This window comes from Balaenoptera musculus, chromosome 19 (genome assembly GCF_009873245.2).
Source record: "Balaenoptera musculus isolate JJ_BM4_2016_0621 chromosome 19, mBalMus1.pri.v3, whole genome shotgun sequence".
Classification (NCBI taxonomy): Eukaryota; Metazoa; Chordata; class Mammalia; order Artiodactyla; family Balaenopteridae; genus Balaenoptera; species Balaenoptera musculus.
In genome coordinates, this window is record NC_045803.1 from 16907978 (window position 1) to 16921708 (window position 13731).

A 13731-nucleotide genomic window follows, 5' to 3' on the forward strand; every position below is an offset into this window, starting at 1 on the left:
CCAGGGCTCGAACCCGTGTCCCCTGCATTAGCAGGCAGACTCTCAACCACTGCGCCACCAGGGAAGCCCTGAAGTTTTTATTAATATTTATTTATTTTTCTTCTTTAAAAAGATTATCAGTCATTACCCGTTCATCCATCCATCTATCTATCCTTCATCTATTTTATTTATACAGTTACTACCAGAAGTGAAAAAACAAGAGCAGCTTGTTTGTAGTTGTCTGCAGTGGGCTCTGGAGATGGGGTGGGGCTGGTGTCAGGTTTTCCCAGCTCTGGTCTCTCTGAAATTGCTCAGTGGTGAGCTGCCTTTAAGTTTCCTTTGCCAGTCACTTATTTGGATCTTAATTGAAACAGAAAGGCCTACAGAGGGACACCCACTTCTTCTGCTTCAGGAACTGTCTGTTGGAAATTGGATCACATCCCATTCAAACAAATTTGAGCTCCACTGTTAAATTGCAATAGCCAATGTGAGATTGATGGCTAGAGAGGAGTATCTGTCTTCAGGAGGCTGTGGTTGTATGATCAGAACTAGCTCTGAGTAGGAGTGTTAAGAAAAATCAACCAAGTAAATCTGAAGATCTAATTGGTTTTATTCAACAAGTCATGAATTAGGCAGCATCCCGTCTAGTAAGTAGAAAGGAGCTCTCTTAATATTTATTTTTATAGGAGGACAAAAGCAAGAGTCATCATAGAATATTTGGAAAATACCAAAATGCCCAAGGAATGAAATAAAAATCCCCCTCAAGTGTCTCCTCTTCCTTGATAACCAAGGTTAACCTTTGGGAGACTGTGTTTTACAACTTTAACACAAACACATACTTGAATTTTTATCAGAAAAGCAATCATACTTGGCATGCCTTTTTGTAATCTTCTTTTCTCACTTAACAACTTTTCAGGTATTCTCCCACGACATTAAATATTCTTTTGCAGTGTGACGTTTAAGGAAAAATTTGATTTTAGGCATATCAATCTCCACTAACTCCACAAACGTTCTTGAAGGACCCTCAGGCGAAAAGCGTTATATTAACGCTAACATATGCTGAGCCCATGGGTTGAACATCTCTCAGCGAAAGCACCAAGCATTTTCAAGTATGATTTGACTTTTTAAAGCACAGATATGTGAGTCACTTCGATGAATTAATTGGCTACTGTACATCAAGGGTGGTGGAGCCCCCAAACCTTTGAAACGGGCTCACCAGACACAGTAGCAGCCTTATCCGGCAGTTTATTTCTGCATTTGGTTCTGATTGCACAGAATTTAGAAAATTCCTGATTCATAGTAAAGAGGTCTATGGGTTCCGGAGCTCTTAGAATGTATTGGACCCTAAGCTATGCGGTAGGGACTGCTAGAACCCCATTTTACAGAGGGGCACATAGAGGCTCAGAGTGTGGTGGAGGCGTGGTGAGAACCCAGTACTGCCTCTCTGCCTTTCTCAGAGAATCGAAGTCACGGGCCAGGTCACTGTGAACTTGCTCCTGAGGACACACCTGAATTTAAAAGTAGATTGGGACGAAATCCCCCCTTCCCTTGACATGTTTACAACGTGGTCAAATATGTGCTCAGGGATGGGGGAGAAGTTTCATTCCAGGGCCTGCAGAAAAGCCTGTTAGGCCAGTTAACCTGGAGGGACTCTTGTGTGTTAAAATATGGTACGTGTAACAACTACACGGCATTTAAAAAAATTCTGGCTTGAAAAGCAAAGCTGTACATTGTTTAGTATCTTAGAAACCCCTTTACTAGTTTTTGTTTTTGAAAAGTAATAGATTATCTTTACGAACATCTTTTTCAAACGTTATAAAGATATATATGGTGTGAAAATTCCTCCTCCTCTGGGCCCTCCATCCCATACCCCTTCTCAACGGAATCCTTCATGAGAAATATGTATATAGAATTTTTATAAAAATGAAATCACTTATGCTTATCCTGCTCCTTGCCTTATTTACTTACAACAGAGCATGATGATCGATGACACAGCTATACCCTGGAATACACTGCAACAGTCAAAAAAAAAAAAAAAAAAAGAGGTGAATTCATATATACTGACATGGAAAGATGACCAAAATGTACAGTTAAGTGAAGGAAACAAGTTGCAAAGCAATATTTAAAGCATTATTCTATTAAATGTGTGTGTATGTGTGTGCTCATACAAGTATATATAGATATGTCGAAATAAACTTTTGAAAAGCCAAAAAGGACGTTTATCATGTATTAATAGCAGTTATCTACAGATTTGGGGGGGGAGTTTACTGGGGAGCGGAACATGGGACACTTCCATTTGTAAATTTTTATAATCTTTTAAGTGGAAGAGTTATAAATGATTTTTGATTTTAAAAAGTATTTTCCCTAATTCTTCTAAAAATTATTTTAAAAACCTTGACCCATTTATTTTAAAAGACAAAACCTACCCTACATATGTATCTACAGGGATAAAAGTACTGTATGTGGTTTGCCAAGTGTTTCTACTTGCATTTCTTGGAGATTTTTTTCATGTTAAAACATTATTTTTTACCACTGTGTGTGGTATTCTAGAGAATAGACATAGCATAGCTAATTTAACCAGTCCCCTACTGATGTTCATTTAGGTTACTGTAATGAACATCCTTATACCTGCTTTCTAATTATTTATACCATTATGACATCTTTTTATATCAGTTCACATAGATCTATCTTCTTTTTAACAGCCACAGAGAATTCCAGTCCAAGGATATAACACGAGTTGTACATCCCACCCCCTGCTGATGGAGGTTAGGTTGTTTCCAATTTTCACCCTAATAGATTTGACCAATACAGATTTTTTTTTAAAGTATATTTTCAAAAGCTGACATCTGAATTCAGCATTTGCAGACCATCTGCAGACCAGTAGAGTAAATGAGGACCCTGAGAAACCTCATTTGATGGGGAAGGAAGACAAACTCTCCTCGCAGGGCCTAATTGCTGTAAAATGGCCAGAGCATGAGCCTGCTTCAGAGAGGACAAAAGAGCAGTGATGAGATTCTTAAACTGTTTGCTCTCATGCACCCCTTAGAGAACCTGCTGGAAGCTTTAGTCCCTAGGAGGAGGATGTCTGTCACCTGTACTGGCCCAGCATCCCTGCACTCTGATGTTCCTTTGGTAAACAACCCCCTTTCCTAACACCACCCCTGGATGCATCCTTAGCAGGAATGTTAATCCATAGTGCCTGCCCTTCCCCAACCAAAGAGTGGGTCTAGAACCTAAACCAAGTCAGTGAGATTTAATCCCTGACCTTGGCAAAAGTTATTGGGAAAGAGGCCCTTTCTCGCTGCTCTGTTGCTTAGCTATGAAGATGTAAGTCTCGTGTCGCCAGAGAAATCCTGCCTGAGAATGAAGCAGGTTTCCTGGAAATCTAGACTGAACCCCTGGATCCAGACATGCCTGAAGCCAGCCTTACTGACTCAGTTACACGAGCCAATACTTTCTATTTTGTGTTTCAGTCAGTGCCAGCTGGGTTTCTGCCACTTCCATTGGAAGAGTTCTTGTTATTCGCTTCGGCCTCCGAAGAAAACAAATTAACTCATTCAAGCAGTATTTATTGAATATCCATGCTCAGCCCTGTGCTGGGCAATACTGGGGATACTAAAGTAACCATAACAGAACTTGTCCCTCCCCTCATGGCAGTCCCAGTCTACCAGAGCTTAAATAGACAATCACAAACTATTCAGTGATGATGACGACATCCAGCATGAAGGAGGAACTCAGGGAGCTACAAGAGAGGCATCTGCGAATGGGGTGGTAAGATCAGGGAAGGGCCCACCCCGCCTCCCAGGACAGGACTTTAAGTTGACACTGAAAGATGGGCCAGGAATCAGCCAAGTGAGATGGGGTTAAGGTCTAAGGGTCCGTGCACACATGTCCAGGGGTTTCAGGGCACCCCGACTCCCAGCAGGGCTCAGAAACCTGGTAAGACATCTTTGGAGTGGAGAGAGGGAAGGGTGGAGGAGGTGGGAAAGGGAGAGGTGAGGCGGGCATCTCAGCGGGAGGGAGCAGGAGGAGGAGCCGGGTGTGCACGTGGACTTCCCTTCTTGTTCCTCACAACGTGGTGTAGAAATACATGGCCATCAGCATCACAGGAAGCTGGAGAGCAGGAGTCAGGTGAGGGGCGCCCCAGCCTCACAGCCGCATCCCACCCAGCCCATGGGCTCCCGCCTCTCACCGTCCACATCAGGATGGCAAACCCAAACCATGAGATGCCCCACGTGTAGCTGTCGATGGCGTGGCCAATGTGTTCGAAGCAGCCCTGGGCAGGGGGAACACGGGGGTCTGAGAAAATGCCTGGGGAGGCTGGCTGCTGAAAGCAAGAGTCACTGGGCGCCCTTGGGAAAGTCACTTCCTGCCTCGAGCCTTGGTTTTCTTACCTGTGGGACCACGAGGAAGTGGGTGTCTCACCCTGGGGATCCCAGCAGTGTCTCCCTCCCAGGGTGGTTTCAGGGAGCCAGGGAGGTGATGTTAACCCAGGCCCTGCACGAGCAGGTGCTGCCCCGATAGTGCCTATGACAGTCTGAGGGTGATTTTGTTTTGGGCTGGCTTTCCATGCTGCCCCCAAGTTCCAAGGGTTTGAAATACGCCTTTAGGATCAGTCCAGTTCTGACACCTCCTCATTTGGAGGTAAGGCTGAGTGGGCCCAGAGCCCCACACCTGTCGCCTTCATGTAGACCCCCGCTTGGCGCAACTTGGAAGCAGCCAAGAACAAAGATTCAGGGTGTGTGCCCTGGAGTCAGGCAGGACGGAGCTGGGGGCCAGCTCTGCCGCTTGTTGGCTATGGGGCCTAGCTATGATTCTGACCCTCTGAGCCTCAGTTTTGCTATCTGTGAAATGGCGATCTTTGACAGCACTGCCCTCCGAAAGCAGTCGTGGTGATCCTGTGAGATGATGCATGGAAGCACTCTGCAGAGAGCCAGGGCTCAAGGAAGGGCTGTCCGACTCTGGTGGCCGTGATGGTTTGCATGCAGGCTCCCCTCTGTGTGACACCTGATCTAAGGCATGACGGTGAAGGGCCCCCAGGCAGCCAAGGGGACCGGTTCTCCTCCTCTGGTTTCTCTCTCTGCCTCTGCACTCCCTTTGCAGGAATTAAAGCACCTGGTTGGGGCCTGACTGCCTGAAATCACATCCCAACTCCATCCGTCACTAGTGAGGTTCATCATCTGTAAAATGAGATAATTATAACCTTTACCTCATAAGGCTGTGGTGAGAATTAAATAAGGCAAAAACTTAAAGCACCTACAAGGAGGCCTGGTACAAAGTAAAAGCTCAATAAATGTTGGTTGTTATTGGTGTTGTGCTGCTGGTACTATTACTGTTGCTCTTATCCCCAGACAAGCTGAGAAGTTTCAGGCGCCACCAGGTCTGGATCAGATCAAACCGGAACCGGGGTTCATCCCGCTGACTTGCAGAGGGAGGGAGGGACAGATGGAGAGTTGAGAGAGTCAGAGGGAGGGGAGAGAAGGAGAAAGCCAGATGGGAGGGAGGAGCAGACAGACAGACAGTGGGAGGGAGAAAGAGAAGAACCAGAGAGGGTCAGATAGACCGACAGACGCAGCAGCGGGGAGGAGACGCACCTTGGTGAACAGGTAGTCCAAGTGGCCCAGGCGGCAGCCTTCTTCACTGAGGGGGATGAAGTTGCCAGTCCGTCGACAGCACAGCGGGGGCCAGGGGAACACCACCTCTGGGGTGGTGGCCCGGAAGGCTGATGTGAAGTTCACCCAGTCCGTGGGACCTGACGTGCCACAGCACTCTTGCTGGAGAGAGAGGCAGGGGTCAGGAGGACTCTGGCTCAGAGAGGACAGCCGCTCCCCTGAGGTCACACAGCGAGGAAGGATAAGGTTGGCCTGCACTTCCCACATCCTGGGCCTCCTCGAAGAGGGGCAGCAGTGTCTGTGCGTGAGCAAAGGAGCAGAAGATACTTGTCCCAGCACCCCGAGGCTGATGGGGGATTTGGCTCAAACCCACACTCATGATTTATTTTAAAATTGTTTTGAAAAACAAATTCATTGGAAAAAAAATTTTTTTTTTAATTAGCTGTCAACAAAACCTGAGGTAAGTGACACCAAAAGGCAGATTTCTGGCTTCACCTGACCCCCGTGGGTGTTTAATTTGTGACTCTCAAATGATGAAAACATAGGCTCCTTCAAACCTGGGTCCCAGTCCTGGCTAGCTGCATGACGAACCGAATGGGGACCTCAATTTCCCTTGGGTCCTCAATATTCTCCTCTTGTGCTGCCGTATCATGTTGAGTTTAATTAAGAATGTGGATTCTGGAACCTGACAGCCTGGGTTTGAGTCCTTTTGGTTCTGTGACCTACCAGCTGTGTGACCTCGTGCAAACCCTCAGCTTCCTGCCTTGGTTTCCTCACCGCTAAAGAGCTGATCTTCTTTATGGACTGGTTGTGAGGATTAAATAAGCTTGAAAGTGCTTTGAACGGCGCTAAACAAAACATAGTGCTCTTAAGTGTTTGTTGTTGTTATTTTTTTAATTGAACAATTCTTTTTTTTTTTTTTGGCCTCTGCCTCGCCGCTATGCAGATCTTAGTTTCCCAGCTAGGGATCAAACCCGAGTCCCCTGTGGTGGAAGCACAGAGTCCTAACCACTGGACCACCATCTGTTATTATTATTACTATTGTTACTATTAAGACAGCAGGTGCGGACTTCCCTGGTGGCGCAGTGGTTAAGAATCCGCCTGCCAGTGCAGGGGACACGGGTTTGAGCCCTGGTCCAGGAAGATCCCACATGCCGCGGAGCAACTAAGCCCGTGCGCCACAACTACTGAGACTGCGCTCTAGAGCCCATGAGCCACAACTACTGAGCCCGTGTGCCATAACTACTGAAGTCCGTGTGCCTAGAGCCCATGCTCCTCAACAAGAGAAGCCATGGCAATGAGAAGCCCGCACACCGCAACGAAGAGTAGCCCCTGCTCGCCGCAACTAGAGAAAGCCTGAGCGCAGCAGCGAAGACCCAATGCTGCCAAAAAAAAAAAAAAAAAAAAAAGACAGCATGTGCAATGGTTAAGAGCAGGGGCTCTGGATCTAGGTTTGGATCCCAGCTCTGCCCCTTACCAAGCATATGACCCTGGGCAAGTGACTTTCCCTCTTTTGGGCCTGTTTTCATCCCGAAAATCGCAAGGACCAGAGCCCCTCCCTCATAAGAACCACATGAGTGGATATCATCTACCAATGGGCATAATGGGAGCCCTAATGGGGGCCATAATGGGAGACCTGAGCCTCAGCTCTTCCAGCCCTCCCCACCCATCCTGCCTACCCTCGCCCACCTCAATCATGATGCGATCCCAGAGGCGGGTGAGTTCCCGGCCCTGGTCCGAGTCTGCACTGTAGAAGGTCAGCATCTGCTTGGTGATCAGGGATGGGTTGGACACCATCTGCAGTGGGCCGGGAAGAACAGGGTCCAGCGGGGCTGGGTGGGGAGAGAGATCGACCTCCACTGCCGCCCCAAGACCCTCACCAAACTGTCCCTGGAAGTCATGCCCCTCCCCTGTCCTCCCCCCGACTCACGTAGTCTCGGTGGGTGTAGGACGTGATGCAGGAGGCGCACTCAAAGATGTAGACGGTGAGCATGAGCGCCAGGTACTGCGGAGAGACGGAGGGAGGGTCGCAGGGACAGCCCTGTCAGGGCCAAGCCTGTGAAGTCTCACCCCTCAAGGGATGGATCCATGAGAGAAATGCAATTTTTTTTTTTTTTTTGGCCGTGCCCTGACCAGGGATGGAACCCAGTCCTGGTGGCGAAAGCACTGAGTCCTAACCACTGGACCGCCAGGGAATTCCCAGAAACACAATCTTTTAAAAAGTATAGGACATGGATAAAGAAGATGTGGCACATATATACAATGGAATATTACTCAGCCATAAAAAGGAACGAAATTGAGTTATTTGGAGTGAGGTAGATGGACCTAGAGACTGTCATACAGAGTGAAGTAAGTCAGAAAGAGAAAAACCAATACCATATGCTAACACATATATATGGAATCTAAAAAAAAAAAAATGGTCATGAAGAACCTAGGGGCAAGATGGGAATAAAGATGCAGACCTACTAGAGAATGGACTTGAGGATACGGGAAGGGGGAAGGGTAAGCTGGGACAAAGTGAGAGAGTGGCATGGACATATACACACTACCAAACGTAAAATAGATAGCTAGTGGGAAGCAGCCGCATAGCACAGGGAGACCAGCTCAGTGCTTTGTGACCTCCTAGAGGGGTGGGATAGGGAGGGTGGGAGGGAGACGAAAGAGGGAGGGGATATGGGGATATATGTATATGTATAGCTGATTCACTTTGTTATAAAGCAGAAACTAACACACCATTGTAAAGCAATTATACTCCAATAAAGATGTTAAAAAAAAAAAGTATAGGACAACGTGGATGGAAACATCTACGTGGGGGATATACAGGTGTTCACCTTGCAAGTCTTTACCTTTTCTGTATGTTTGAAATTTTTTAAAATAAAACGTTACAGGACAATGGAATCAACAAAAATATGTAAGGTATTCCCTTAACTGTTAACTGTTGGCTTGGATGCAGTAAAATGAATGCCTACCGTAGAAAAGAAAAAAATAAAGACATTCCCGAGACAACCAAGGACATCTGAACACAGATTGGGTATTGGAAGATAGATAGGAAGGGACTGGGGTGAATTTTGCACAATGTGCCCATGGTACAGTGGTTGGGGAAAACAAAAAAAACAAAAAAACCCAAATCTGAAAAAGTTCTTTAATTGGTGTTTAATGAAAATTATTTTTCTGATCCTCAGCTGTCCCCTCCCCTCACCCTTAAAGCAACAGGGCGTGGGGTGTGGATGTGCCAGCTCCACTGCCCAGACGAGGTGATGTGGCCACACACGCCTGGCTGCTTTAAAACCACAGCCTTATCACTCAGAGAACTGTGCACGCAAGTATTTACAGGGAAGTGACTTGGTGTCTGGAATGTGCTTCAAAATACCCCAGGAAAGAAAAATGTGGGCAGGCAGAGGGTAGGGGTAGAGGGGACGATGTGTGGGTGATATTGTGGAAACCAGGCGATAGGTAAACAGGGTGCATCGTGCCATTCACTCTAGTCTGTTTGAAATTTCCCATAATAATCAAAAAAAAAAAATCCGTTTCTTAGTTAATGACAAACTAATAGGAGAGACAGACACAGACCTTTTTTCTTTTACTAGTTGGGTGAACTTTTAGGACTTTGGTTAAATTGTTCTGCCAGAGAACTAAATGCAGGAAAGAAAGAAAAAAAAAGAAGAAAAGGAAAGGAAAAGAGCCTTTGCATGGCTCCACGTTACTCATAGAGAAGCCAAAGTCTTTACCAAGGCCTGCAGGTCCACCTGATAGGACCACCTCCGCTCTCGCCCCTCTCTCCCCTCAAGGCCAGCAAACCTCCCCCCGCTGCTGTTCTCCTCCCCTGCCCGCCCTCAGTTCCTCTCACTCACTCACTCACCCCCACTTGGCTCCAGCCACACTGGACTCCTGTCCCCTCTGGCTTCAGAGCCTTTGCTCTTGCTGTTCCCTCCACCTGGAATGCTCTTTCTGCAGATACTCAAGCGGCTCACTCCCTTACCAACCCCCAGCCCCCCCCCGCCCCAGCCCCCGCCCCGGGGCTTCACTTTCGCTGCCTGCAAGATCTTCCCTTTCCCATCCCCAGCTCCAGCTCTCCCTTGCCTGGTCACTGTCTCCCCCATGAGAGTATCCTCCCCCACGGCAAGGGCTTTTATGGTTTGCTCACAAAATAGCCTAGTGACTAGTGCAGGGTTTGGCACATGGTTCTTGCTGTATAAACATTTGTGGATTGGATAAGTAGCTGCTCCTGGGAATCCAAAAAGCCCTCAGCTGGGGAAAACCCAGTGTTGGTTCTGTGTCAGTGGGGCCAGGATTGGAATCCCTGGTCTCCCTATCATCTGGGCTGTGGGCCTCTTTGAACCTCAGTTTCCTCATCTGGTAAATGGGTAGAGAAGCACTAACTTCAGACGGATTCTGGGAGGATTGAAGGAGCTCATTTTCTAAACTGCTTAGCCTAGTGTCAGAACATGAGAGGTACTTGGGGAGTGTGGGTTATTGCTGTGGGCAGATAGGAGCCTAGGCTCAAGCACTGAAGTGCTCAGGTTTAAATCCTGGCTCTGTCACTCACTTGCTGTGCCACCCTGGTTAAGTGGATTCACTTCTCTGAGCCTCAGTTTCAACTCTGTCAAATGGGCCATGAAGATGATAATGATGATGAAGATGATGATGGTACCTCATGGTGGGTTGTGAGGAACAAATGAACTAATCTATGTAAAGCATGTAGAATGTAGTGAGCGCTCATTAAATGGTTGCTGTGCTATTATTATTGTCATTGTTATCAACAGAGCTCCCGAGCACAGACCCTGGAGACCAACCAGCTGAGGTTCAAATGCCAGTCCTGCTACTTAAGAGCCATCCTCCCAGGCAGAGCTTCCTTCCCTGCCTCCCCTGTGCCCCAGTTTTCTTTGCAAAATGGGGGTAACAGCTGAGCCTAGGTTATTAGGTTATGGGCAGATTAAATGACCTGATTGCCACGAGGCCCAAGTGTGGTGCCACGCGGAACGTGTACACACTAGTGGCTGCGGTGTGGTTGTTATTACGACTCTGTGAGGGTGACCTTTGTGCCCAGCCGTCCCCATCCCTTCCTCCTGGGGCCTCACCGTGAGCATCATGGACCGGCGGCGGCAGAGCGCTGCGCCCACACCAAAGCTGGCCACCACGAAGAAGGAGAAGCCGCAGAAGATGGCGATCCAGGCACCGGCGAAGACGTCATCCTTGCCCGAGACGCCCATCAGTGGGTACACGCGGTACTGGTCGGCGGTCACCCATACCGTTTCAGCAAACAGGGCCAGGCCTGACAGCTGGACAGGGCAGCCGGTTAGCAAGGCCTGCACAGGGGTAGCAGCCCCGGTTGTATGAGTCTCCATGAGAAGGGCCTTCCCCATTCTGAGCCTCTACTGCCCTCTTGGTGAAGTGGGCACGTAGTAAGAGTGGCAAAGATGTCACCTTACATGAGCAGGGATGAAGGTGGGCAGGAGGCCATGAGGGAAAGGAGGACCCAGCCAGATCCCTGCCCCCACCCACACTCCAGCTGCCAGTGGCTTCAAGGATACAAAGAGATGCTACATGCAAAGCCTGGAGCTCATGACTGGCACCGAGGAGATGCTGGGTTAGCCCGCCGCCCCTGAAGAGTGTTGCTACTCCCTGAGGAGGGGAGTCTGGCCGTGGCCAGAACTATTACAAAAGCATTAAGCCTTTGATCCAGCAATTCCACTTGCAGGAATCAATACTCCAGATACACCTGCCCAGGCAGGAAAATCACACACCCACAAGGTTATTTCCCACAGCACCGTGGGTAAAGGAGCCAGGATGCCACACAACGGAGGGCTGGGCAGTTGTGGAAAAGGGCAGGGAGGCTGTCTGAGGACTCATGTGCACGGAGAATGTGCGCAGGAGGAAATGGGAGGCACGGAGCAGGGTGTGGAATGAGCTACGTTTGGGGCAAGAAAGGGGAGAAAATAGATATATAGGTTCCTATTTGCTTAAAGAAATATTGGAGAAAATAAAAATCTGGTTATCTGTTGGGATGGGGAACAAGGAGAGAGGAAGACTGTTCAGTGGACATCTTTGCCAACAATCAAACTAACTCTCATAGAGTATTTACTGTGTGCGTTGGTCCTTGAAACTGCTTTCTGTGTGATAATCATCGTTGTTACCAGCTCTCCTGCGCTACTGCTGTTATGGCCAACACAGATAGCAACCACGTGTGCCAAATTCTGGCCTAAGCACAAATCCAATAACTCATTTTATCCTCTCAGCATTCCTATTTTATCTCCATCTTACAGATGAGAACACTGAGGCCCAGAGAGGTTACATCACTGGCCCCAAGTCCCACAGTAGAAAGTGACAGAGCTGGGATTTGAACCCAGGCTGTCTGGCTCCAGAGCCATGTACAGGTATCACGTAATTAAAGGACATTGTTATTATACATTACTATTGGTCTCCTGTGCACCAATCATGCACCTTATGTCCATAATCATGTTAATGATGATAGCTGGCACTGGTCAAGCACTTTTTTTGAGCTGAGGGCCATACATGGATTAATCCACACAACAATGCCCACAGAGAGGACATAATTTATAGATGGGGAAACAGGCACAAAGAAGTAAAGTCGCTTACTCACGATCACACAGCTGGGGAGAGGCAGAGCTGGGATTCGAATTGGGGCTGCTCTGACTTGAGAGCCAGGCGACACTGGCCATTAGGTGAGTCCTGGGCCCTCAGCTGTCCCACTCCCAGGCTCAGGACCGCCCCCCTCCTCTTCACCTGCCCACTGGGCTCCCAGCACCAGGGAATGTCTCACCAGAATGATGATGTTTCCCACGACCAGCAGACCCACCACAACTGGAGACCCCTTCTCTGTTGTTGCTGCTGCTGCAGAAGCCATAGTCTTGCCTGGGACACACGAGCCGGGATGAGGCCAGGCAGGGGCCGGGAGAGGACCCACTGCCCCCATTCCACACCCCAGCTGCCAGGGGCTGCTGCCAGCTCTCTGATGGGCCCAAGCCGGTACCAAGTGTGCCCAGCCTCCCACAGCCCCGGCAGTGGGCCATTTTACAGAGGAGGAGGGAGTTCCCTGGTGGTCCAGTGGTTAGGACTCCGTGCTCCCACTGCAAGCGACATGGGTTCAATCCCTGGTTGGGGAACCAAGATCCCACAAGCTGAGTGGCTTGGCCAAATAAAAAAGAGGAAATGTAGCCTTGGGTGGGGCAGTCACTGGCCAGAGCTCAGGGCTGCCCCCCACCCCTAGCCTCAGACCTCCCCAGCTCCCCCGGCCCATCCAGACCCCCAGAGCCCCGTCCTTACCTTCTCTGCCTGAAGCCTCTCTGGCCAGGCCCTCCCACAGTGGCTCCCTATATATGCCCAGGCCCCTCCTTGGGCCAGTTTCCTGGAAGGGGGGAGGGTGTCTGGAGGAGGGGACAAGAGGTCAAGCCGGCAGATCAGAATGGGAGAACAGTTTTACGAGCCCCCTCCCCCAAGTGATTTACAGACCTGAAATTCCAGATTGTGCCAATATCTGGCCACATGAGCAGGGTGACCTGCAGTGGCCTCTGGTTCCCCGTCTGTCATGGTGGTGGAAGTGGGCGGGGTGGAGAGGGCGAGTGCACAACCTGATGTCTCTCCTCAGGACTAGGGCCTTCCTGGGAGGAGGGAGAGATCCAGGTCAAACCCACAAGTAAGGGGACTTCCCTGGTGGTACAGTGGTTAAGAATCCACCTGCCAAGGCAGGGGACACGGGTTCGAGCCCTGGTCCGGGAAGATCCCACATGCCGTGGAGCAACTAAGCCCGTAAGCCACAACTACTGAGCCTGTGCTGTAGAGCCCGCAGCCACAACTACTGAGCCCACATGCTGCAACTACTGAAGCTCACACACCTAGAGCTGTGCTCCGCAACAAGAGAAACCACTGCAATGAGAAGCCTGTGCACCGCAAGGAAGAGTAGCCCCCCCCCCCCACCGCCGCCCCGCTCGCCAGAACTAGAAGAAAGCCCGGGAGCAGGAACGAAGACCCAAAGCAGCCAAAAATAAATAAATAAATAAATGAACAATTAAAAAAAAACACACCAAACAAAAAACCCACACGTGTGTCCGCAAGCCCAGAACTGCATCCTCTACTGGTGCCCCACCTCTCCAAGGCGGGGAGCCCAAGGGGAGGTCTAGGC

The 13731-nt window shown here is 49.2% G+C and overlaps 1 protein-coding gene across 4 annotated transcripts; it reads right to left on the bottom strand.

Moving 5' to 3' along the window:
• Nucleotides 1-3542: 3542 nt before the first annotated feature.
• UPK1A (uroplakin 1A) lies at nt 3543-13197 on the bottom strand. 4 transcript variants are annotated; one of them, XM_036832982.1, is made up of 9 exons: nt 13062-13197; nt 12876-12976; nt 12373-12464; nt 10670-10870; nt 7522-7596; nt 7281-7388; nt 5574-5753; nt 4172-4255; nt 3543-4092 (listed from the first exon to the last, which is right to left on the bottom strand). In XM_036832982.1, exons 1-9 carry the CDS (start codon nt 13094-13096, stop codon nt 4048-4050), a joined length of 921 nt encoding a protein of 306 aa, XP_036688877.1. In that variant the 5' UTR covers nt 13097-13197; the 3' UTR covers nt 3543-4047. The 4 variants fall into 4 exon arrangements, with proteins under 4 accessions (XP_036688877.1, XP_036688879.1, XP_036688878.1 ...); XM_036832981.1 differs by lacking the exons at nt 3543-4092; nt 4172-4255 and adding an exon at nt 4265-5159; XM_036832984.1 differs by lacking the exons at nt 3543-4092; nt 4172-4255; nt 10670-10870 and adding an exon at nt 4264-5159.
• Between the last annotated feature and the right edge of the window lie 534 nt (nt 13198-13731).

Coding starts and splice junctions, on each gene's coding strand:
- UPK1A (XM_036832981.1), bottom strand. CDS start 13,096: ATGTGGCCAGATATTGGCACAATCTGGAATTTCAG. Junction 12,977..13,061: donor GGCACAATCTGGAATTTCAG/GTCTGTAAATCA, acceptor CCCCTCCTCCAG/ACACCCTCCCCCCTTCCAGG. Junction 5,160..5,573: donor TGGACTACCTGTTCACCAAG/GTGCGTCTCCTC, acceptor CTCATTTTACAG/ATGATGAACCTCACTAGTGA.